The 25,688-nt window shown below is 39.3% G+C and overlaps 1 protein-coding gene across 1 annotated transcript in view; it reads right to left on the bottom strand.

The window, feature by feature from the left end:
• Window positions 1-796: 796 nt before the first annotated feature.
• Window positions 797-25,688, bottom strand: part of LOC110217155 (rho GTPase-activating protein 29) — an 80,620-nt gene continuing 55,728 nt past the window's right edge. The window contains 10 exon segments of the mRNA XM_020999346.2: window positions 797-3,009; window positions 6,857-6,965; window positions 7,102-7,372; window positions 7,741-7,952; window positions 9,658-9,795; window positions 10,064-10,252; window positions 14,775-14,935; window positions 16,934-17,032; window positions 18,963-19,084; window positions 22,566-22,756. Of these exon segments, the coding sequence (XP_020855005.2) occupies window positions 2,159-3,009; window positions 6,857-6,965; window positions 7,102-7,372; window positions 7,741-7,952; window positions 9,658-9,795; window positions 10,064-10,252; window positions 14,775-14,935; window positions 16,934-17,032; window positions 18,963-19,084; window positions 22,566-22,756 (2,343 nt within the window). The 3' untranslated portion in view covers window positions 797-2,158.

Here is a 25,688-nt window from a genome sequence, read left to right as displayed (position 1 = left end):
ACAAGGTTTCCCTTCTCCCTCTCCTCTCTTTTCTATTTTTCTAAATGGGAAGAGGGAAGACAGGAAACCAAATAGATATTTAAGTAAAAAAATGAAATACAATATTGGGGGCAGAGTGGAGCAGTGATACTAAAAATAAATGAAGAAACAGAAGTTCACAGATAAACAGGACAATACTAGAATAGCCATGCTAAATTTGAAATATATATTTTTTTAAAAATAAGATGTATAAAGTAAAGATCCATGGTTTCACACGAAATCTTCTTTTTCCATTTTTCTCTGCATGGAGAAAACATTTAAATTTGCTGATGTCTGGCTAGTTCATAATAAAACGGTAAAAATATTCAAATGTGATTTGAACGGTAAATAATTATCTGCTCAAAGAGTAAGCAAATATTTCTTTTGAACAAGGACTTCAATATAACTCACAATTAAGTATTTAAAAAGACATGGCAGGGAATATTTTGCATGTCATGGCACCTCCTCCCTGATATCATTGTACTCTTCGAGAATGAAGGACAAACAGCAAGTAAGCTACAAATAAGTTGCTGATCTATATCGCTGATAGGAGTTTCTATCTGGAACCTCCAATATAGATGAAATATCAGATCCAAACTAACAAACATTTTTATGAACAAAATCTCCCTCATCCCTCCCCAATGTTATATTCCAGAAAGCCATAAATCCAAGTATTTAACACATAACATATGGTGAAAACTTAATGAGTCCCTAAAGCTCTAAGTTAAAAGATGACAAATCCTCAGATAGGTTAATAAAAAACCATGAGTTCTTTAAATAGGTTAAAAAATTAATGTTTATTGTGTTTAGCAATTGTAACATGATTGCATAAAAACATCTAATATAAGATATGTATCAGATGCATACACTAAATGAGGACATTCTATTTATTTTGAGCCATATTGTGTACTCAAGTTTAGACAAACTGAGAAAAACAAAGCAAATATAAACAAGAGAGTCAATGACTTCACAAACTGGGAATTCTAGTACCATTCCCAATCCCAAGAGGTCAACTGCTGCTCCAACATCTAAGGAGATTAGAGAGAACATGCCACGGAGGAGGTATTGCACCTAGCTTCAATACCTGGAGACTATACTTCTTCACCTTGGTGGCCTTTTCCCCCTCTGCCAGCTTACCCTCAAAAAGAGCTTCCTAAAACCATGCCTGGGAGAAGCTATATCTCTCAATTATGTGGGACCCTGCTTCTCCATCTTGCTTATTTTCTGCCCTCCACAACACACATACCTCTGCAGCTTACTAAGTGCATCTTCTTGGTACAATTAAAGTGACAACACATAAAAATTGGCAACACATGAAAATACAAGCATAAAAATATGTATAATACAGTGATAAGCCAACTTGGCCATTAGATAATCTATTAAGGAGAAAAACATGGAATTGCACAGATTGAAAAACTGAAGCTTTTATATAAACAAACACAAGAATTTAAATTCAGACTGTTTAAAAACCACGTAATTTACACTAAGGAGTTTTAAGCTTTGCATAAGGAAATACTATTTTTTTCCATATGAACAAGCACTTACGATCCACTTCAGAAACTGAAGCTTTTGCAATTGCACCTATTAGCTCAAGCATTTTATTGGAGATATATTTAAATAGACTCTCATATTTAAAAAAAAACAAACAAAACAACTTACTAAACAAAAAATAAATCAACTTCCTTTTTAGCTCATAATACCCTTCCATCCTAACTTTTAAAATGATGCCTCTCAAAATTATTCATATATGGCACAAAAGTGGTCCCATCGAAGATACTTGATCTTTCCTTATTACCTGACGATGTACAGACTCCCACAACATTCCTATTATCCTTTCTCTCAGCCAAAAATAAAAATAAAATGCAACATTTGGCAACCCCATACAAACTGTGCTTCTCTTTGCTCTAAGAAACAAAACAACTTACGAAACTAAAAAATAAGTCAACTTCATTTTAGTTCATAATACCCTTCCAGCCTAACTTTTAAAATGATGCTCATAAAAATAATTCAAATATGGCACAAAAGTGGTCCCAATGAAGATACTCAAACTTTCTTTATCACCCTACTATGGACAGATTTCCTACAACATTCCTATCAGCTCTCAACCAAAAATAAAAATAAAACACAAGATCTGGCAATCTTATACAAACTGTGCTTCTCTTTGCTCTAAGTCTTGAATCCGTTTTGGTCTTAGTCTGTGGCACACCACTGGTTTCACATCACATGACTGAAGTTCCTTAGGGCTAGCTTTGGGTTGATTTACCCGCTGTCCAGGTGAATCTGAGTTCACAACAAAATTCACAGTATTTTCTTGATTGACACTAACAGGTGTTGTTGTATAAGTTTTCGGAAAACTTTCCTCATTTCCCTTTACCTTATTGCTGGAAGGTGGTATATAAAATGTCCCTGGTGGGGGCTGCAAAGTTCTCCGTGGCCTGAAAGCAGGAAGAGGATTAGAATCCAAAGAGCATCCTTCTGCTATTATTCTAGCCGTCCTGACTGGTACCATGTCTGCCTGGTTGAGCTGCATGGCACTGGATAGAGGTCTATCGGAGTTGAGAGATAAAACAGAAGTAGCACCACTCTCTGGTTCTCTGTTTTCCTGGAGTGCACTGGGTACAATCACTGTAGTCCTTGTACTTGTATCACATTGTCTGAATTGCTTGTCCCAAGTTTTGGGGTCATAACAAGAAAGTCTAGAGGATGAGTTAGGAAAAGATTTTGTTTCAGATATTTCTTCAATGGTTGAACTCCTGACAAATTTGTCTGAATTTAAAGTTCCCACATTTTTGGAATTGTTCTCACTGAAAAAGTTTGGAGGAAGGAACTGATCCACAGGCAGACTCACAGGTCTAACTGGTGACTTTATCCTTGGCGATCTCAAGGTTATTTGATTATCTTTTACATTTGAACGACTATTAGCTTTAAATTTATCTTTGTTCTTGAAGGGGTAGGTTTCAGTCTCATCAAAAACCAAAGACATAGCATTTTCTGAAAGAAGTAATAATTGGATGTTACTTTTCAATTTCTACACACACTAAATATGAACATAATAAATTACAGAGATAATCTAGTTATGTTCACAGAAAGAAGACAGATTCACAAAGATCTCATATGCTTATCCCTATAGAGAAGACATAGAAGAATGAACTTCTTACTCTCTTTACTACTCACCTGACAAAATTTACTTTTTTTTTTCTGGAAAAATGAATATTTGTAAGGTTTCATTTCCTTGAAAAAAAAAACTGTAGGCTCTGACACTCCCATTCTGTTCCAATAAAAAACTTGATGCAGAATACACTTTAGTGACACGCTACATGTCCTTGGGGCACCTAAGTGGCACAGTGGATAGAGTGCCAGGCCTGAAATCAGGAAGACCTGAGATCAAATCCACCCTCAGATACTTATTACCTGTGTGACTCTGGGCAAGTCACTTAATCCTGTTCGCCTCAGTTGCTCATCTGTAAAATGAGCTGAAGAAGAAAATGGCAAACCACTTCAGTATCTGCCAAGAAAACCCCAGACGGTATCATGAAGGGTCAGACGTGACTGAAATTCAAGACTCAACAGCAACAGCGACACAAGTCCTTCCCTGAGACTGTGACTTACTGAACACGCTTGTCAGCTGTACTGAATTCTAACATTTATTTAGCTTTTTTCCCCTTACTTTTGCTTAAAAGAGAAACGATGCGATGGAATAATATAAATGATCAATTTCTGGCCAGAAGTGAAGATTTTCAATCACAAATATGTACTAGGAAGAGAAAACAACCAAGCATGGCAACAGTAAAAATGTTTAAGAGCTCCAGTACCTAGCAACAATGTGGGGCTTTTTCAGAAGTATTAAGAATAGAACTGTGAAGATGCTGGTGCACTACATCACTTTATTAATGAATCAGCCTAATTCTTTAAGTGCCTGGCTGTTTAAACCTCTAAGAGAAGAATTTCTACAAGTAGGAGTCACAGCTTCTAGGAGAAAGGGAAGAAGAGATAGGAAAGGAAGGTCATAAGGTAGAGAAGCATCAAACTCCCTACAACATATACTGGAATGCAAGACATAAAGGCCAACAGAGATACTGGCAACAACAGTGACATCAAAAACAATGAATTCTCCCCCAAAGTAACATTCCCCATTTATTCCAAACAAAAACGGAATTTAACCCACTGAGCTTAAGAAGATTCCAGGCTACCTTCCACTTCCTCCCAACTACTACTATTACTAACTACTACTACAAACAACCATTACCACCACTACCACCACCAACAATGACTACTATGACTAACAACTACTACTTTACTAACTACTACTTCCAACTATTACTACTACTGTTACAACCAACTACTTACCACCACAGCCATTACTGTCATTATAGCTGCTACTACTACCACAAGCACCAATAACACTACTCATTACTACTACTACTACTACTACTACTACTACTATCACGACCACCCACCAGTACTACTAACTACTACTACTAGTAGTACTACTACTTCTACTGCTACCACTACCATTGCTGCAGCTACTACTACGACTGTTACTACTTTTGCTTGGCTGCTCTTAAGGAATTTCTCATCTGGACATACATTTCTTAATAAGAGAAACTCTAAAAATTGGTTTAGTGCTCACCTAGCTTGTCATCATCTTCCTTTTATCCTCACTTCTTCCCTTCATCTCTGTCCCACCTCTGTTCCTTTCCTTCACACCTCAGCCACAAATAGCAACTGTCCACTTCTCTTATTAGACCCTCTGGCTTTCCCTAAGTGGCCATAATCTATCACTGTTCTACCTTTCTCCATTATCATCAGATGCCTATTGGACATTTTAAGCGGGATGTCCTGGCAAAATCTCACACTCAACAAATCCCAAACTAAGCTGCTCGTCTTTTGCATTAAGCCCTCCTTTCTTCCAAAACATCCCTATTTCTGTCAAAGGCCCCACCATCCTTCCCGTGTCTCCAGTGTGTAATCTCAGCATTATCTGGGCTCCTCTTCCTCCCCATATGGTGAGCTGCCAAACCTGGGCTTCTGCTTCCAAACATCTCTTGAGTCTGACACCTTCTATTTGCAGCTACCACCTTAGAGCAGACCCTGAACACCTTTCACCTGGACTACTGCAATAGCCTTCTCATTAGTCTCCCTGATTTTCCCCACTCCAATCTCTCTCCTGAACTGTTGCCGAAGTGATTTCCCTTACCCAGTCGACTGCAGGGATTCTCCTTTGCCTGGAGGATCAAATACAGACTCCAGTATTTAGCTATTAAACCCCTTTGGAACCTGGCCTCCACTTAGCTTCCCAGCCTCACTGGACGTGACTCTCCCTCTCACATTCATGAGGCAACTAGGGGCCAGAGTTACTTGGCCTGGGCAAGTCACTTCACCTCTCTCTGTTACAGTTTCCTTGCCTGTAAAATGGCGATAATAACAGTGCCTACCCGCCCGAGTTGTGGTGAGGGTCAAATCAAAGAATAATTGTGAAGCACCAGCGCAGCACCTGGCACACAGTAGGTGCTACGTCAATGCCAGCTATTCTTATTCTTATTCCTCTGCTTCAGCCAAACTGGCCTGTTTCTCACATGGGACACCTAGCTCTGGGACTTCCCAGTGGCTGTCCCTCACAACTAGAAGGCCCCCCAAACTCCTTTCAGATTCCACCTCAGAGACATTCTCTTCTTTTCACATCTGGCTCAGGCGCCACCCTCTACGAGAAACATTTCCTGAGCCCAGCTGTCAGTGATCTTGCTCTAACTCCCAAACTTCCTGGTACTTAGGTACTTGGTCTACATCAGTATTTAACGCGGTATTTCTGCTGCACCTCTCTGTATAGGTACTTGCTATCTGTCCCCATCAGAATGCAAACTCCATGCATGCAAGAATCTATTCTTTGTACTTGTATCTTCAGTGTCTCGCACATAAGTGCTCAGTAAGTACTTGTTGATTGGTGGATGAATAACATAGTTTTATAAGATACAAAGATAACAGTAAGAGTACAGTTATCATTTATACTGCTTTCAGGTTTGCAAAGCACTTTACAACTATCTCATCTGAGGCGTACAATAACCCTGAGAGGCAGGTGATTTACAATGCCCTGGAGAGATGGGTGCTAGGCTTAGCTCCATTTTCCCAAAGAGGTAACTGAGGCACAGAGAAATGAAGTTACTTGCCCAGGGGGTCACACAGTTTGTGTATCAAGCAGGATTTGAACTCACGACTTCCTGACTCCAAGTGTATCACTCTGTGTGGAGGTGAAAAAGAAAGGCTGTTCTAGCCATGCCCTGGCCAGCCCAGTGTAGGAAGGACTCAGACAGACTGAAACTCAAGTGCACCTAGAGCAGAGAGACCAGAATGGTGAAGTGTCTGGGGCCTGTTCAACAAAGGATCAGTAGATGTGCCTGGAGATGCTGAGCTGCGAGAAGAGAAGACCCTGATCTGCCACTCACTCTCCAAAACCTTCCTGTTCCCGCAGCCACATCTCTTCCATACAGGCAGCCTCTTCTTCCATCACATACAGCTCGCCCCTGTGATACACTGGTCATTGTCCCTTCCCCGGATGAGTTCGGGCAGCCTACTGGTCTATCTCAGCTCTGCCCACTCCACTTTATCCTACCAGGAAAAAGATGATTTTCCACAAGATGGTCTGACTATGTCTGCTCCTCTACTCAAAAAACTCTACTGGCTCCCTATTACTTCTAGGAACAGATCTAGAATCCCTTTTCTGGCAGCAGGAGCTCCTTATAACCTGCCCTCTCCCTTTCTACCTTTCCAGTCTTCTTATACATTACTCCCCACCATGAACACTACCACCCAGTCATAGTGAGTTTTGCAAATAGCTACTCACCGATCACAGATGCATCAGCTCCTTCTAGTGCATTTTTATGGTCATGTGATCCTTCAAATGATGTAGCTTTTTCTAAAATTACACTCTCGTTATGAGAAAGTGAGATGCCCTATTGATGGAACAGGATAAAACAAATAGGTTATAAAAGTAAACACACTGTCTATGAAATGGGTCAAAGAGCTGATATTCATTCACCCAAGCTCCACAAACTCCACAGGCATAATTTAATATTCGGCACCACTCACTTCCTCTGAAGCAAGATGCAAGTGAGGCTTTCTAGGTCTGAGGGTGAAGCTTTCATTGGTAGAAGAAGTTGAGAGTGGTTGCACGGAAACATCAAAAATCTTCTCATAATAAGATATAAGGAGCTCCACAAATCGAGCCTGATGAGTGCAGTCCACCAGCGAGGAAAGGGAAACCTTGGCATCTGTTTGCCGAGGCCTGATCAGAGTTGGTCCAAATATGATCCCCAGATTACTGGCTGGCATCTTGTTTTCTTCAGCCTTTTGGACCACCCTGGAAAGGAAAACAGGGGAGACGGGCTGTCACATCTGCTAGGCTTCCTTTCTGGCTTCGGAAGTTGTGAAAGATTTGCAGTGAGGAAGCTGGATTCAGATATCCTCCACCACCTCTCCAGGTGTCAGCAGGATTCCACACTATCAACTACGACACCAGCACAAGGCATACATAGCAGCATTATGGTGAAGGGGAAGCAATAGTGTTTTTAAGTTATTACATGAAAAAAGGTGACCCTAAATGCACATTCATGAAGATTCCTTCTACTGCTCCAGGCTACCCACTAGAAAACAAAACAAAACACTCCACTCCCATTTGCCCATTACTACAGACAAGAAAGGAGATATTCTTTAAGGTGAAGCTCTTACCTATTAAGATGGCCAATAAGGTACTCAATAGTATTATAATTTGGTCCTGGAAGTTTTTTCAGAAGAGCTTTGATTTTCTTCAGGACTTTATTTAGTTCAGCACCCTCGGCTTCAGGGCTTGTCGGTTTTGAGTCTTCATTTACATTCTGGCTCTCTTTGGCAAGACCAATAAGCTCATCATAAAGACGAAACAAAAATAAGGGTTCTGGTAACTAGAAGGAATAAAAACATATTAGGAATGCCAGCCTGCACATTACACTATCTATTTTTTTCCTGATCATCATCACATCCTGTTTAGTCTAGCATTTTTCTTTAAAGAGATTAAAGCCTTAGAACACTAGACCAGCTTCTGCTTCAACCCTAATTCATTCAACAAGCATTTAATAAACACCTAAGTAATTGGCAAAGCATTGCGTTAGATACTGTGGGGATAAAAAATAAAGTTTTGATCTCTCAATGCTTCTCCTCTACTCAGGGTATTCAGGGAGGGGCAAGAGAATAACCAATATGGCTTCACAAAGGACTATAATATATGGGAGAATGTTCTAAGTGCCTTCTGAAAAAGGCAAAGGGCTATGAGAGGGAGGCTGGCAGTGGGAAACTGAAGGTACTTGCACTTGGAGGAATCTTGGGTGTCACCCAAATGACCTGCCTTGAAAGACAGTCAGGATCTGGATAAAGCCACTTCAGCCTCATTGATTAATTTTGGTTTATGACATGACTTTATCTTACTGGTGTATGAGAAGGAGAAAAGAAGGCTACAGAGCCCTATAGTGTATAAGCTGAAAAATGAGGGTGAAAGACCAGTCTTTCCAAAGGGAATACTAATGGAATATACTGGAAGGCAGAAGATCAGGGTACACATCCTGGCCCTGCAACTAACTAGCTCTGGGACACATCTTATTTAGCCAATTGAGAAACAAAGCTTCAGTTCCATAGGAGCTAGTCAAAAGAAAAACTCCCCTCAAAACATCATTATTTATCTCGTGAATGAAATTTTCTTCCCCCTACTGACCCATGGGAATTTTGAGTACTATGGATTCTCTGGCTCAAAGATAAGAATTACAGTGAAATTCTGGTTCTCTGATGTGCCAAGTATTGGAGATAATGTAGCTCTTCTTCCTCTTTCAAATCCTCAGTAGTTCCCTCACTGAACTGTTAACTCTTTCTGCGGGAACCTCGCTGGTTATTTTTAGAGATCAAAGGACATGGGAGGGGGAATGAGGGAATAGGCATTTAGAGAGCATCTACTATATGCCAGGAACTGTTCTAAAGTCTTTTGACAAATAGATCTCATTTGATCTTCACAACAACTCTGGGCAGTAGGTGCTATCATTATTATTCCCATCTTACAGTTGAGGAAACTGAGGCAGGAAGAGATTAAGTGGTTTGCCCAGTGTCACACAACTAAGCGTCTGAGGTCAGATTCAAATTAGATCTTCCTGACAGCAGGCCCAAGCCTTCTATCCATTACACTGCCAGCTGCATCTAAGCACTTCATAAGAAACTCACAAATTATTTCGTCCAAGCCCCTCAGTTTGCTAAGGAAGAAACTGAAGCCAATAAAGGTAAAGTGATTAGGCTATGGTCCCAGCCAGAGAAAGAAGTAGAGGCAGAATCTGATTCTATGTCCTCTGGGGTCTTTTTCAAGTTTGCAAGGAAATCTGATATCGTTTACTCCTAGTTGCTGGAGGTTCTTGTAATTCCCAGTTAACTGGAGTTGATGAGTACAGCTGGTGACTTTCAAGTGCTCAAAGGAACTTCATATATTACAGACAATATACTGTACCAGCAAAAAGTGATTCCAGTGTTAAATAGTTATTGTAAGGAATGATTAAAGAATAGTTTCACTCATAACAAAGACAGCCAGAGATTCTTGCTTCAATTTAAAGCAAATTTCAAGTGGAGAATCTTTACCTTACGAAGATATAACTTAAGAACATTGCTGATATCATGTTCACAGAGTTCTGACAATTCAACTAAATCTTTTCCATTTTCAAAGGACTGGCAGAGTTTTTCGACTCTTAATTTAACGCCATTCATCCGATAGATGCCCTTAAAAGAGAAGGAAAGAGTAAGAAAAAAAAATTCCTTTGGTACAAGAACTTCCATATGATGACTTCACCAAGAAATAAATATCTCAAAATGACATTCCAGAAAATATTAAGTGATTTAAGCTTACATAACATACTATTTCTTAGAAAACTGAATATTGGTTACATAATATTTGAAAGACAGTTTTCTGTAACAAAATCTTTTCAATGCTTATTCAAACAAAATCTGTTATGGTTTAAAATTTTAAATAACCAAAGTTAAAACATACCTTCACATGCAAGGCTCTCTTTTCAATTTCTGATATACATTTTTTAATGATGAAAGGGATGCCATCAGGGGCATTTTTAGCAGCCAGAGCAAATTCTCCACCGAACAGATGTAATTTGCCATGGAGTCTCTGGTGCCCACATTGGATGGTTAACGTTTCCAAACATGTTTTATGGCATACAAGGGAGCACTGCAGGAAAAGAGATTCTGTAGAGTGATTTATTGGAGTCATATAAAATATTAACGATAAATGCTGAAATAAAACCTAAATGATCTACAAACATCGAATTACCTGTGGGGTCTTTGTTCAATAACCAAAGAGCAGATATGGTGCAGGTACTTATATACTTGACATTCTTACTATAGGAATCAGAAATGGATTAAGGGACGAGGAAACCCCCTCTGCCGAAGCAGGCCAGCCCCTTCTCAGAAAGAGCTTTTTCCAGGTGCTTACTGAGAGGCTAAGAACATACTCAGGGTCACACAGCCAGTGTCAGTGATGCACAGGTTAGGGGTGAAGATGGAGGTGTGGGAGTGTCCCAAGGCAAGTTGAAGCCATTTGGGTACACTTCACCTTTTTTTGGATTTTTAAACAATGGCACAGGCAAGACAAGAACCCAAGTGACCACTGGCAGGGCTCCAGCTTATGGCTTTTGACGCCATACCACAAGACTAAAGGCAGCTACTCCTAAATGGAAAAATAGCTGCAAAGGGCTCCCTGGAGGAAGCCACACAAACAGCAGATTTTGGGGAGAGGAGAGCAGAGAGGAATGGACCGATTCTACCTTCCTGCCCAGCCAGCCTGGAAGACCAGGACAAGTCACCAAGACCTTGCGCCTCTCAATCTTGTCTAGCAATAACACATTGCCAAATCTGTGACAACATAATTCATCTGCCACCCACCACGACTCCAATGGCTAACCAGTTCCCACCATGTCATTCTTCCTATCCCTGGTATTACTAACTCATGATGCCCAACCTTCTCTAATCTACCCTGCCGCCCCTATCCCAATGTCCCTCTGCCTCCTTCCTGCAGGCTTTCAGTTCCACAGAGAGTAAACTTCACTTCATTTTCATCCCTCTTCTCACACTCCTTCTACCCACTGGCTCCAAAACCTAGCTCCCTCCAGGAGATATTGTATCCTTGGCCACCCTCTCCAGCACTAGCTGTTACCTTCCTGACCCACTGATTCTTGACAGGGCATTAGAATACTCCATGCTCCCCACTGATGCTTTTAGACTTTCTCATTGCTACCACCACTAAAGTAACCTCTGCTCCTTTGAAATTCATTGCATTAATATATTCTATCTACCCTTTTCAAATCACAATGGCTATTCTGTACATCTTCTCAAGGTGCTCAATGCCTGAATCTTCTGTTTCCCCATTCCTGCCCTTAAGGTAGGGCACTTCAATGTCCATCTTGATGCTCTCTCAAAGCCTAAATTTCCTGATCAGCTATTCATTTACTCCATTCTAGCTACACCTAAGGATGGCTACTCACCAGATCTTACTGTTACTCATCAGGGTCCTAATTCCTTAACCCCAAACTCAGACATTCTACAGTCTGACCAAAGCTTCCTATCATTCTATCTCTCCCTGTGACTTACCTCTCCTAAGCTTATTCTTCATATCCATGAAGAACTCCAAATCCCTCTACTTCTGAGCATTTTCTTACATAATTAATTACTTATCACAATCAGTTCCACACTATACCATCATCTATTCTTGAATCTCTCCACGATTTGGTCCTACTGCTGCTCCTCCCCTGCTAAACACCAATTCTAGATTACTCTGGCCATCCATCCCCACTTATACTCCCAAGGTATTGACAAACTGAAGGATCCTTCATGGGCCATGAAGGAAGACATGCTGACCAAGTACACTATAAATTCATATTATCCAACTTCAACTTGGGCCTTACTTCAGGCAAGGCAAATTCTTTTAACCTGCCTAAACTGGTTCCTTATCTCACTCCCCAAAGACGCTATTCTAAACATACTCTTCTCTCTTCAACTCTCCTATACACCACCTTGTTATCTCAGCTTAAACATCTTGCCTCTTTTACTGAGAAAACTAAGGTTACAGACCATTAACTCCCCTTTCTCTTCAGCTCAAAGCTCTTTTACACAACATTCCCCAGTCTCTGCTGAGCCAGGCTCTTCTCCTTGACAATGCTGACCCCTCTACATATGCCCATGATCCAGTTTATCCTGTATACCCTAGCAGATCGCCTTGTCAATCATTTCTCACCTCTCCCTACCTTCAACTTCTATCGACTATCTCTATCCTTTCCTACTGCCTTTGAACACACCCTTCAGCTTTAAAAAAATATACACTTGACCCTGCTATCCCTTGAAGTTATCATTCAATCTCTTCTTGGCCAAACTCCCTGAAAAAAGCTATCCACCACTCATTGCTTTCTTTTCCTCATCCTGTCATTTACCTAATCCTTTGCCATCTAGCTTCTGAACTTATCACTCGACTGAAAATTCTTCTCTCCAAAGTTAGCATTGATCTCTTTCCTGCCAAGCCTGGTGGTCTTTTCTCAGTTCTAATATGTCTTGACTTTTCTGCTACATTTCACACTTAACCTTCTTCTCATTCCTGGGTACTCTCTCCTCTCTGTGACACTGCTCTCTCCCAGTTCTCTCTCCACCTATCTGACCATTCCTTCTCAACCTCCTTTGACAGATCACTGTTCATATTACATCCCATAATTGTGAGTGCTCCCAAGGTTACATCCTGGATCCTCTTCTCTTCCTCCTATACTTTCTTGGTAACCTTATTGTCCCCCATGGGTTTAACCATCCACGAAGATGACTTCCAAATCTATGTATCTAGCCTGAGTCTCTCCTGAACTTTAGTCTCACAGCACCAAATACTGGTTGGATATTTTAAACTGAATGTGTGGGAGAAACAATCTCAAATTGGATGGCCTGTAATAATTTTAAACATGTCTGAAACAGAATTTATTCTCCTCCTAATCATTCCTCACCATTTTCCTAACTTCCCTATTATTAACTTCCTAGTCACCCAGGATCACAACTTAGGCATTTACTCACATTCTCACTCTCATATCCAATCAGTTGTGACGCCTTGTCATTTTCTGCCTTCATAACATTTCCCCTACATGTTTCCTTTCCTGTACTGACACTTTCCCCACCTTGGTGCGGATCCTCGTCACCTAATGCTTGGACTACTGCAATAGCCTTCTGGTTGGTTCTCCTGACTCATCTCTCCCCAACCCAGTCCATCTTCCACTCAGCTATCAAAATGATCTTAAAGCCCAGGTCTGACCATGTCATCTCCTTGTTACCTCCAGAATCAAATATAAAATCCTCAGTCCTTTTAAAGGACTTCATAACCTGCTCCCCCCTTTTATCTTTCCAGTCTTCTCTCACCTTACTCCCTTCACCTACTCTGCCATCCTATGACTCTGGCCTCTTTCATGTTCCTTACACATGACACTCCATCAACCAACTCTCTCCCTCCTGGTCCTCTGACTTCCTTCAAATCTCAGCTAAAGATGCACCTTCTGCCAAGAAGTTTTTCCCAGCCCTCCTCAATCTCAGCACCTTCCCTCTGAGACAACCCTCACTTGTCCTGTATAGATCTTACTAGTACTGTTTACACAATGACTCACTGCTCCCCCACCCCCACCTCAACCCCAACTCCATTATAGACTCTGAGGTCCTTGAGCACAGGGACTGTCTTTTGTATCACTAACATTTAGCACAGTGCCAGGCACAGCACAGGAGCTTAATAAATCCTTGTTGATGGACTAAAGTGGAAGTCTAATGGGAAAAATGATGGAAACCTGAGTTTATGTCCTCTTCCCCCTACTAAAGTCCCCTTGACACAGTGGAAAGAGTGCCGGGCCTGGAGTCAGAAAGATTCACCTTTCTGAGTTCAAATCTGGCCTCAGACACTTAAATAGCTGTGTGACCCTACACAAGTCACTTAATCCTATTTGCCTCAGTTTCCTCATCTGTAAAATGAGCTAGAGAAAGCAATGACCAACTCTTCTAGTATTTTTGCCAAGAAAACCCCAAAAGGGGTTCATGAAGAGTCAAATACGACTGAGGCAACTGAACAACAGAAACGAATGTAAGGATGAGTGGTTTGGAATGATTTCACAAACAATGCATTACTTTCAAAGATTCCAAACATCTTCCTAAAACAAAGGCTCATCTTCCTAACAGCAGAGTTTCTCCACAACATAAAGAATAAGAACCCACTCTCTGAGAGGTCATGCAAAGTAAGACGGAGAAACGCACAGAAGGCATCGAGAGGCGCTAGTGCTACTTCAATGAATTACGTGCATTTAGTGAGTAAAGGATCTCAAGGACAAAAAAGGTGAGTTAGCAAGAGTAGAGAGAAGAGACAAAAGCCCCTATGCTACCTATCAAGAAATCAGGAGGAGGGATACACAGGAGAAGAGAGACAATAATCACACAGAATGAGAAAGGGGAAAGGGGAAAGGATTATAATCCAAACCAGTGGAGAGAGAACCCACATCAATGAGACCATGGACCCAACCCACTGAAATATCAAATTGTTTCTGTATTACTCAGTAATTATTCAGTTTAGATATTCAGCCATTCATTATTAATGGAGTACTAACTATGAAAAACAGTAAATTATTATAGTACACCTTTAAAAACATTTTAAAAAAAGCCAAGAAGCTGCATTATTTTCTGTTATTGCTTACCTCCATACACTCTGCCCCGGGGAATATAACTAAGGTGTCACATTCCTTACATCTGGATGGAGTCCTTAGCTTCCGAAACTTATGGCTAAGAGCAGCTTTTGATCTGATGACATTTCTAAACGGTCCAGGAGAACTAACTTCAGCTAGATGCTCACTTGAGGCTTGAAAGAAGAATTAAGTGATTGATTAATATTTCTAGGGAGATATTAATTTTTTAAAAATGACGGTAATATTACAACATGCAATTAACTTAGACTGGCAATAGGAGAAGAAGCAAGCAACAAAATTATTTTTCTTACAAGTACATTTGCAAAGGCATTTCCAATTTTTAGAAGGTGAAGCCAGTTTCCTGTGCTATTTTTAAAAGATATTTCATTAAACTACAATTATGTTGATCTTAAAGCAATATTTATCAAAATGCTGGCCAGAAGCATCTGACAAGTCTTAAGGGACTTCATGATGATCTTAATCTCTCAGCACTTTTCAATACTACTGACAAAGCAGCACGTTTATAATATCATCTAATAGATCTGCACCCCTTAAAATTTTTTTTAATTGCCACACCGACCTAAGACTTTTAAGATAAAATCAACTAAAAGACTAAAAATTTTTATCAGGAACTTCGTCCTACCGATTCATCTTATGCTCTTCCGATCAACATATGCATCAATTTCCTCATTTGCACATTTGAGTCCTACTCTTAATTAATACAGGCCTTCCAAGAGGACACCAATCATTACTTTTCAGTTTAATTATAATATGGTAGTACATCTTTTCCTTCTCTGTTTCACAGTTAAAGGCATGTGTCTATTCTCATCCTTAGAAAAGGCAAGCTGACAGAGGCAGCTAGGTGGCGCAGTGGATCGTGCACTGGCCCTGCAGTCAGGAGGACCTGAGTTCAAATTCGGCCTCAGACACATAATATTTCCTAGCTGTGTGACTGTGGGCAAGTCACAATTGCCTCACCAAAAAAAAAAAAAAGCATCGGTGAAAAAAATGTAATAAAAGAAGTAAAAAAAAGTTTAAAAAAAGAAAAAAGAAAAAGAAAGGCAAGCTGAGCTCCTTCAAGCAAAGGTCATGGTGTCAACATCATTAGTAACCTCAACATCATCATCATTAAACTGAAGATCTAATATAGTCCCAATTAGGCAGGCCCATTAACTTATTTTTGGGACAGGAAATTTCCTACTGATATGAATGTACAAAACTAGAAACAGAAATTATTTTGGAGTCAGACTACCTAGGGTCAAATCCTACCGCTGTTAATACTGTGTCGTCTTGGGTAAGACCCCTTTCCCCTCTATAGGCCTTAAGTTTCCTTACCATTTGATTAGATGATGTCTAAGGTCCTTTCCATCTCTACTAACTCTGAATGCTCTAGAAATAGCTAAAATCATCTTCTTAGATTGATGTCAAAGCAGGTTTGGTCCTCAGGCTTGTAATGTAATGTGTTTAATCAAATGAACAGATGTGAAATAAACTGGTCACCACCAAGATGACTACTTTCCTTCAATGTTCTTTAATTTTCATATTGACTGTTTGTTGACCGAGAATTACACTTCCCTGATGCAGAGTTCTGAACTGTTTCTACTGAATAGAACTGCTTTAACTGTTAAGTGCTATGCATTATTAGTCTGATGGAAACAGAATTTCTGATCTATCATTATGCCTCTGTCCCTGACATCATAAAATAATTATTTCTGAAAAATATTCTTAGGATTTATTATTATACATTTGTCAAATCACATTTGGGGTCTAATTATTTGTATTATTTAGAATCATCATGCCTGGTGAAGGGCAGGGTGTGAGGGTAATGAAAATCCTCCAAGACCAGGAATAAAGAAACCTAGCTCTACCACTTATCAGGTGTGTGACCTTGGGCAAGTCAGAGTTTCACTGAGACTTAAGTCTCCTCACCTCTAAAATGTGGACAATGTTCTATATACTATCTACAACTAATAGGGATGCTCTGAGGAAAACTTTCTCTAAAGTGTAAAATACCTTTGCAAATGTGAACTGTTAAAATTATTAATATTTGGCATAAATAGCCAAAGAAATACAACTTTCATATTAAGATTTAAAGTCTTATTCATCACTATACACTATGGCTATAATTCATGTAACTAAAACTGGATCAAATAAAGTACAATGTACAATACCAATCTCAGAAGGAGAAGGTGGCTCTCTTTCATTTAGCTCATCAGCAGACGACATAGTCCCCATTGATGGTGTCCGAGGAAGATGACGTTTAAACACCCCTACACAAAGGCAGACCTAGTAAAACTTCTTGTGTATGCAATTACAGAGATTTTTCATTTGAACAATAAGGACTTCATTTTATAAAGGACAATTTTTGTTGAATTTTAGAGTGTGTGTGTGTGTGTGTGTGTGTGTGTGTGTGTGTGTGACATAACGACTAGAGTTCTGGACTTGGAACTAGGAAGAACTGGTTTTAGTTTTGCCTCTGACCAGCTATGTAGTAATAGGCAAGGTAACCTCCCCATCTCCTCATCTGTAAACTGGGATACATCTATACCACCTACCTCAAAGAGCTTTTGTGAAGATCAAATGACATTATTTATACAGAAGGCATTTTGCAGAATGTAAAATGGGCTATTTAAATATCAGTAATTAATGTGTGTGTGTGTGTGTGTGTGTGTGTGTGTATTTTTGAAAAAAACTTTGGAGGTTTTGTTTGTAGCTGTTTTCACACTGTTGTTTTCTTCTGAATTTATGTCTTGATCTTCCCTGTCATCTTTGTAGTGTTTTATAGCCAAATTCCTTTTTGGTTGTTCGCTCATTTTTTCAAGCCCATTTCTTGACTTTGAACTTTACGTTAAAGTTGAGCTCTGTTCACTTGTGGGTGAAGAGGCACTATCTAGAGCTTCAGGCTTTTTCGTGCTCCTGTTTTCAGAGTTAGTTCTGGGGATCTGCAAGTTTTTGGTGCTTCTAAGGAGGTGTGATCCTAGGAGAAGTATGGTCACTACTCTCCTGCTGTGAGCTCCGGTTTTTGCCCAGGAAGTGCCCCGTTCCCCTGCAGCCACAAGAGCTAGCATTTAGTTTGGCCCTGAAACTGTGACCAGGTCCCCTTCTCCCTTTTAACTGATTCCACCCCCCCACCTCCATCCACCTAGATCCTCTCTACCCTGGAACTGCAACCTAGAATTATATGTGGGCAACAAAATCACCAATTAGCACCAGCTACACCCAATGCCAGCACAGGGTCCCCTTGTAATCACTTTCTGACCAGCTGACCCTTAATTTTCTCTAGGCTGAGATCTCCTGCAGCTGCTGCTACAGCCATTATTACTGCCACCGTTCTGCTGCTTCATAATTTGATGCGATATTTTAAAGGTGTTTGGAGAGGGATGCTGAGACAATTCAGCTGGGCTGCCTCTAATCCACCGTCTTGGCTCCACCCCCTTTTAATGACCATTTTAAATGGAGCACTGGTGTTTGATGGGTGTTAAACTTATATTCCAACCCCTATGTCCCTGTTTCTATGCCATCAGAATGGACTATAGCAAGGATACACACAACTGATGGTGGTCTTTGGATTGTCACATTGAATATATTACAGAAATGTGAAAAGCACTAAGGTTCCTTACTAAAAGAGGCTGAAGCAGCTTTACCAGGAGCATGTGGAAGGTAATTAATTCCTAGAAATTATTCACGTATGTCTTATGAAGCTCAATTATACAAGTATTTGTACAGATAACTTAAGCTTTGCTTCCAACACTTTCTGACCAGAGGAGGACTACAGTACTACCATTCCCCCAGAATTCACAGTCGCTAAAAAGGGAAGGGGAAGGGCCAGGGATACTGACAGAGGCAAACAGAAAAAACAACCTAAAAGAGCACAGGATGGCTCAGGAAGGAAGGAAGGGTAGGGGAAAGGTGGAAGAACACCACTGTGGATCAGATGTCACCTGAGTCTCATGGGTACAGATTTCTATCTGGGAGTTCCTTACAAAAATTTTACATGTACAAACTGTGACATCAGAGAAAAAAGTTGGAAAGGACATCTTAGAAACATTTCAGGCAAAGAAATAAGAGCACTGGACAAAAGTTAGAGTTTGAGATAAAAAATATCAACACAAATCAATAAAATTCACCTTTAGATCTTTTAAATTGTATCACTATTTGTAACTCTCCAACAGTACCAGAATTTAAAAAAAAATCATATACCTGGACTGCCAGAAGGAGAATCCATGGACCTTGATTCACTGCTTCCTCCAGCACTCTCTGTATCACTGTACATTCCACCACCTTGGTTAACAAGTGACCATGATCTGCAAGGGGGTGGCCCTCTGAGAAAAAAAAAATAACAACAAACATAGCCGTCAATGAAGGGCAAATTCTATTATTTATTTTATATTCAATTCCAAAAGCACATTAATTTCATAATGCAGTATTTATATGGTTGAATTTTAAAAAAAAACTTTAAATCAGAACTCACATTAAGAGTATAATATGGCTTAAGTGCTATGGAAATCCAAAAATATTATACCACCACCACAATCTGATACCACTACATCTTTTATTTCTTTCATATTATTCCTTTCCCTCTACACTGTCTATAATCCAGTTAATCTAAACTACTCTCTGTCTCCTTCCCTCTGTCTCTAAGCAGTCTTCTGACCTCTCTGGAATGTCCTTTCTCTTCCTTTTCCCCTACTGAACAGTACTACCCCCATCCTTAAGGATTCACCTTCAATGTTATCTTCTTGATGAAAACTCCCTAATCCCTTCTTAGACCTGACATACAGGTTGCTTTGCAATTCTCTAATGCACTTTCTATGTAATAGTGTGCACCACAGTCATATGTCTTACTATCTTATTCATTTCACGAAGGCAGGAAGCATGTCTTATATCTCAACTGTGAACATCCCAAAGTATCTACGTAGCATAGTGCTCTGCATAAAGCAGAAAGCGCTCAGCAAATATTTACTGAATCAACAGAAATACCATATACAAATTTTAAAGAATGCACAATTATGATTGGTTAAACACATAAGGGCCAGGCTGATTCCAGCCCAACACCAGGTAAGCTGCCAGAATCCTACAGCCTCCAACTGCCAACACTGGAGGCTCCAGCACACAAGGCCATCGACCAGGCCCTAGGTTTCCAACACAAGAAGCTTGGATCAGTGCCCTCTGCTCCCCAGCAAGAGAGCCCAATCTCTTTAAAGGCCAGGAAATAAGCAAACACCATGAGCAAAAAGAAATGTATGACAGATTCTTATGGGAAGAGTGAAGATCAAGGCAGAAATTCTGAAGAGGACAACATTGTCAACAAACCTACATCTGAATTTCAAAAGGGAATATGAACTGGTCTAACACCCAAAAAGCCTTCTCAGAAGCGCTCAAGAAGGATTTTAAAAGTCAAATGAGAGAGGTAGAAGAAAAAATGGGAAAAGAAATGAGAGGTATGCAAGAGAGAGTCAATAGCTTGGAAAAGGAAGGGCAAACATTAGCTGTAGAAAACAAATCCTTAAAAAATACAATTGGCCAACTGGAAAAAAAGTACACTGAAGAAAACAAGTCCCTAAAAAATACAATTGGCCAAATGGAGAAGGAGGTACAAAATCTAATAGAAGAAAACAATTTGTTAAAAATTAGAATTGAACAAATGGAAGCTAATGACTCTATGAGAGAGCAAGAATCAGTCAAACGAAAACAAAAGAATAAAAAAAATGTAAAATATCTCATTGGTAAAACAACTGACCTGGAAAATCGATCTAGGAGAGACAATTTAAAAATTATTGGTCTACTTGAAAATCACAATGAAAAAAAGAGCCTGGACAGTATCTTTCAGGAAATCATAAAGGAAAACTGCCCTGAGGTCCTACAACCAGAGGGTAAAATAGCCATAGAAAGAATCCACCCGATCACCTCCTGAAAGAGATCCTAAACTGAAAACACCAAGGAATACAGTAGCCAAATTCGAAAATTATCAGATCAAAGAGAAAATACTACAAGCAGCCAGAAAAACAAATTAAATATCGTGCAACCACAGTCAGGATTACATAGGACCTTGCAGCTTCTACATTGAAAGGCCATAGGGTGTGGAATATGAAATTCCATACGGCAAAGGAGCTTGGATTACAACCAAGGATCAACTACCCAGTGAAAATGAGCATGATCTTTCAGGGGAGGAGATGGATATTCAACAAAATAGGGGACTTCCATACCTTCCTGATAAAAAGACCAGAGCTCAACAGAAAATTTGATCTTCAAATACAAGACTCAAGAGAGACATAGAAAGGTAAATGGGACACAAAGAAACAACATGTTATTAATAAAGGCAAACTGTTTACATCTCTACAAGGGAAGATGATACTTGTAACTCTTGAGAACTGTATTGTTATTATACCATGTTAAAGGGTTATATATAAAGGGAGTGGGTATAAATTGACTTTGATGTAATGATAAAAAAAGTCTAATCAAGTGGGTTAAATGGATCCAAGTAAGTGAATTAATCTGATCTAAGAAAATGTACTGAGAGAAAAGGAAAGGAGGAAGCAGACAAGGGTTAATTACATCACAGGAAAAGGCACAAAAACCTGGGGAGATGAGCATTGTTTCAACTTTACTCTCATCAGATTTGGCTCAAGAAGGGAATAACATAATCAGTTAGGTATAGAAATCTAACATGCCCTATAGGCAGTAGGAGGGAAAAGGGGAAAGAAAAGGGAGGGGGCTAATAGAAGAGAGGTGGGACTTTGGAGGTGGTAGTCAAAAGCAAAACATTAGTGAGGAGGGGAAAGGAGAAAGAAAAGCATAAATGGGTTCGGGGTGGAGAGGGGAAGGAGAGAGAGAAAGACACAGATAGTAATCATAATTGTGAATGTGATACACGAATGTAATGGAATACTATTGTGCTATAAGAAATGATGAACAGGCAGACTTCAGATAAACCTGGAAAGACTTGTATGGTTTGGTGCTGAGTGAAGTGAGCAGAGCCAGGACAGCACTGTACACAATAACAGCCACACTGAGTGATAACTGACTTTGATGGACTTGGCCCCTCTCAGCAATGCAGGGATCTAGGACATCTCCAAAGGTCTCATGATGGAAGGTGCTATCCACATCCAAAGAAAGAACTGTGGAGTTTGAATGCAAATCGAAGCACACTATTTGCTATTTTTTTTCTTCTGTTGTGTTTTATTTCCTCTTTCTAGTGGTTCCCCCCATTAGTTCTAATTCTTACTTGCAACATCACTAATGTGAAAATATGTTTAGTAGGAATGTATATGTATAGCCTATATTAGATTGCGTGCTGTCTTGGGAAGGGAGGTGGGGAGGGAGGGGAAGAAAAATTTAAAACTCAAGGGCTTATGGAAGTGATTGTTGCTAATTCAAAATAAATTAACAAAATATTTTGAAGAAAAAACAACAATATAACCAACAAAACAAACAAACAAACATATAAGGGCCAATTTAATACTTAACAAGTCTAATGAGCTGAAAACTATATCCAAATTTTTCTACGAATTTTCCAGACATTCAAAAGTGATTAGGTCTAAGGTTCTTAGTTTCCCCTTCTTAAAAATGTTTTTGAATTAAACAAAAGCAGCTCAAAATTAATGGCAGCCCTTTATTTTTACCTATATTGAGGAAAAATAAATCCCCTTCAACACATAATCTATCACTTTCAACACCTTCCAAAAAGAAGAGACAAAAAAGATCCTATTATGAAGCTCTTGTCAAAGGGAATAAATCTATTCAAATTGGACTTGTATCTGGCAGTAAATGAGCCCCCTTTACCAAATTTCAATTAATTCTTACCCATCAATTTTTAAATTGTCAAATGAAATTGCTTTATGGTGAAGATCCTCCTTAGGTGAAGTTTTTGCCTTTACAAAGTCCGCAAAGTTTCTCCCAGGGTTATATGAGTTGGCATTTTCACAGAGAGACTGGTAATTAACTGGAAGAAACAGAAGCTGCTCATGTTGCATCTGGAAGAGGTTTATTATGACCTATTTGTCAAATAAAGGTAAAGCATAAGGACAATCAGAAACCTTTAACAAAAAGATCTTTAAATGTACTTAGCTAAAAATAACATCGCACAATATTATTTACAACATTTAAACTGTCACCTCTGAAGACTCATTAAAGTGTGCTAGGATTTTATTCATATCGATATCTCTGATACACAGACTTGATGACTTCCTGCAAAATTTATTTTAAAAGGGGTGAGGAGGAGGGAAAGAGGAGAGGCTTTTTCCTACTTTAAAAGTAACGTCTCAGAAGAAACCCTAATTCTCTTCAACTGACTCAACTTAACATGGAGGGGTGTCCCCCAGAACTCTACTCATCTAGTTACACACCGCCTGCCTAAAGTCTTAACTTTGGGTTAATGACATAAATTCCCTGCTTCAACAATTTTAGAAGTCTGGAAATTTCATGTGCTACTCCTAGTAGGACAGGCCAGCATAGCATGCATTTTCTCCACTTAGGTTATGCTTGTTTGTATTTCAAAAGCTAACAACTACTGCTGTCCTTTCTGATTTGCATTTCAGATTTTAAAAGATGGAAATAGCAGGGGAAGAATTTAGCAAAGGCACAGTACATGCTCTTACTGTGTAGATTTGCCCAACAAAGGAAAACTCACAGCTAAAATTTCTACTCATTTGTACCACTATATTTTTTTAAAAGACTGATTTCACTCATTATACAAATAAATTCTGAAAATAACTCAAGTGTTTAGAAAATGAACATATATTTGTAATACCATATAGCCAATCTAGAAGGTCTTTCACTCACTGTTTCGTTCATTTGTACACTGATTTATTGGACTATCTTTGATAAATTATAAAGCTCTTTTAATTACCCCAACTCTAATGAAAGCAAAAGCCCATTTTTTTTAAGACCAACATTCTGTCAGAGTTGACATACGTCAGTGAAATGTGGACTCTAGCAGTCTCTGAAGAATTAAAAATTAATCTCATCAAAAGATGGTGATGAGTTGCATGGGGGTATGTGGAGAGACTGCAAAATTCCTGTTTTCACATAAATTCTCTTTTTCTGTTCTACTTTGTATATGGAAATGTTTCTGGTGTTTGTTAAATTCAGAATTTAAAAAAAATTAGTAAAGTATCCTCCACTTTACCACCACAGAGCTTCAATGCACAAAGTAAACAAATACAAAGTTTCTACATTAGTATAGGGGGTTTTCCATACCAGTTTTCCAAACCCAGAAATCAGAAGTCCAGACAAAATGAATGAATGAGTGAATAGCAGAAATACCTTTTATTTTTATGAAATCTTAAGGCAGAACATTATAGTGGAAAGAAGTCAGACCTCACAGCCAGGAAGATATGGATTCAATTCCCACCTCTGACACAGACTGGCTATTTAACCCTGAGGGCAAGTCATTAAATCCTTCAGTGTTGTAGGCTGCTCTCTAGAACTTCGAGGTAGAAAGGGCCCTGACCTGTTTTGGTAATGTGAGTTCCACACTGGAAGCTCCCTACATCAATAAAATCACAGTACAGACTCTCTCTTCTATACCTTATAACAAATATCTTGCTGACATTTCTTCTCATAACTTTTCCTCATTAGCTAGATTAAAAAAAGTACTATCTTCCAAAGCAAGAACACCACTTGAAAAACTTCCACATTGGCACAGGTAACATGTATATTAGACATAATATACATGTATATTATGTGTGTCATATACATAGTGTGCATATGAGAATGTGTGCATGTGTATGAATGTGTCCAAGAAACAATGGAAATCAGAACTACAGTATTATGATTAAAGTTCATGACTTGGCTGATGTACACTTCTATCTGTGGATCAACAAATTTTATCTGTGGTTCCACTTCTATAGGTGTTAACATATTAAAATAATTTTTATTACTTGGAAAATTATAGATTTTGCTTGTAGTCATATTTGTTCCATAGGGGGACTGCATGTTTTAATAATATGACATCATAACACAGTGTAACCATTAAAAAAGAAAAAAGACTAGATTAGGAATCAAAGTCAAGATAATGGTTCACTCTGGTAATCATTGCTTCATTATTGGTAGATATCAGCAAGGAATTGTAAGATCATATCCCTTAACATGAAGAAAACCTGGTCATAAATCACTCAGCCTTCTCCACCTCCCTACCCGAAAGGCTGGAAAGCGAGTACATTGTGAACTAGAGTCCTGATGCCCTATGTTGGATAGTATGCCAAGAGCCTGGAAAATAGGGGCAACAGTGTTTTCTAGACTGTTTTCCTGACAAGAAAAAGGGAGTCATTGTAAATCTAGTATTTATCATAAGATGGAAAAGTAGCTATAGATAAAGTAACCCTGCTACAATCAACCTCAGTTTACTTATCCACAAGGCTCATCAAGGGCTGACTATGGGGACACAAAAACAACAGCAACATTGTTCCTACTCTCAAGGGGCTTACTATAATAAAGTGAAGATCAAAACTGACTGGGACCAAAGGAAGTAGACAGAACGATAATGGGGAAAGAGAATCACCTTAAAAATCTTATGTCTTGTCACCACAGCTCTGGAAATTCTTCATAGACATACATTGTGACTAATCACCCACCCAGAAACTGCTGACTCATAAGTTTTTAGTAGCCTTCATCTATAATGGCATGCATGTAAGTGAAAATTTCCCCACAATAATGCTTAAAACAATTTCCCATACGTATACTGTCCCTTCATGATTCAGCAATGATTAAAGCTAATTTCTTTCTAAGTCAAGAATTTAGCATGATGATTGTCCTTTCCTTAACTTCCTTTTACCCAAAGCTGCCTATTCCAGACCAGGTCTAACTCCAGTTTAGCCAGTCAATAAACATTTATTAAGCAGCCTCCTATGTGCGAGGCACTGTGCTGAGCTCCAGGGATAAAAAGGACAAAAAACAGTCTCTTCCTTCAAGGAGCTCACAATCTAA

This window comes from Phascolarctos cinereus, unplaced genomic scaffold (assembly GCF_003287225.1).
Source record: "Phascolarctos cinereus isolate Bilbo 61053 unplaced genomic scaffold, phaCin_HiC Scaffold_5;HRSCAF=322, whole genome shotgun sequence".
NCBI lineage: Eukaryota > Metazoa > Chordata > Mammalia > Diprotodontia > Phascolarctidae > Phascolarctos > Phascolarctos cinereus.
This window is presented reverse-complemented; position numbering and strand designations above follow the sequence as displayed.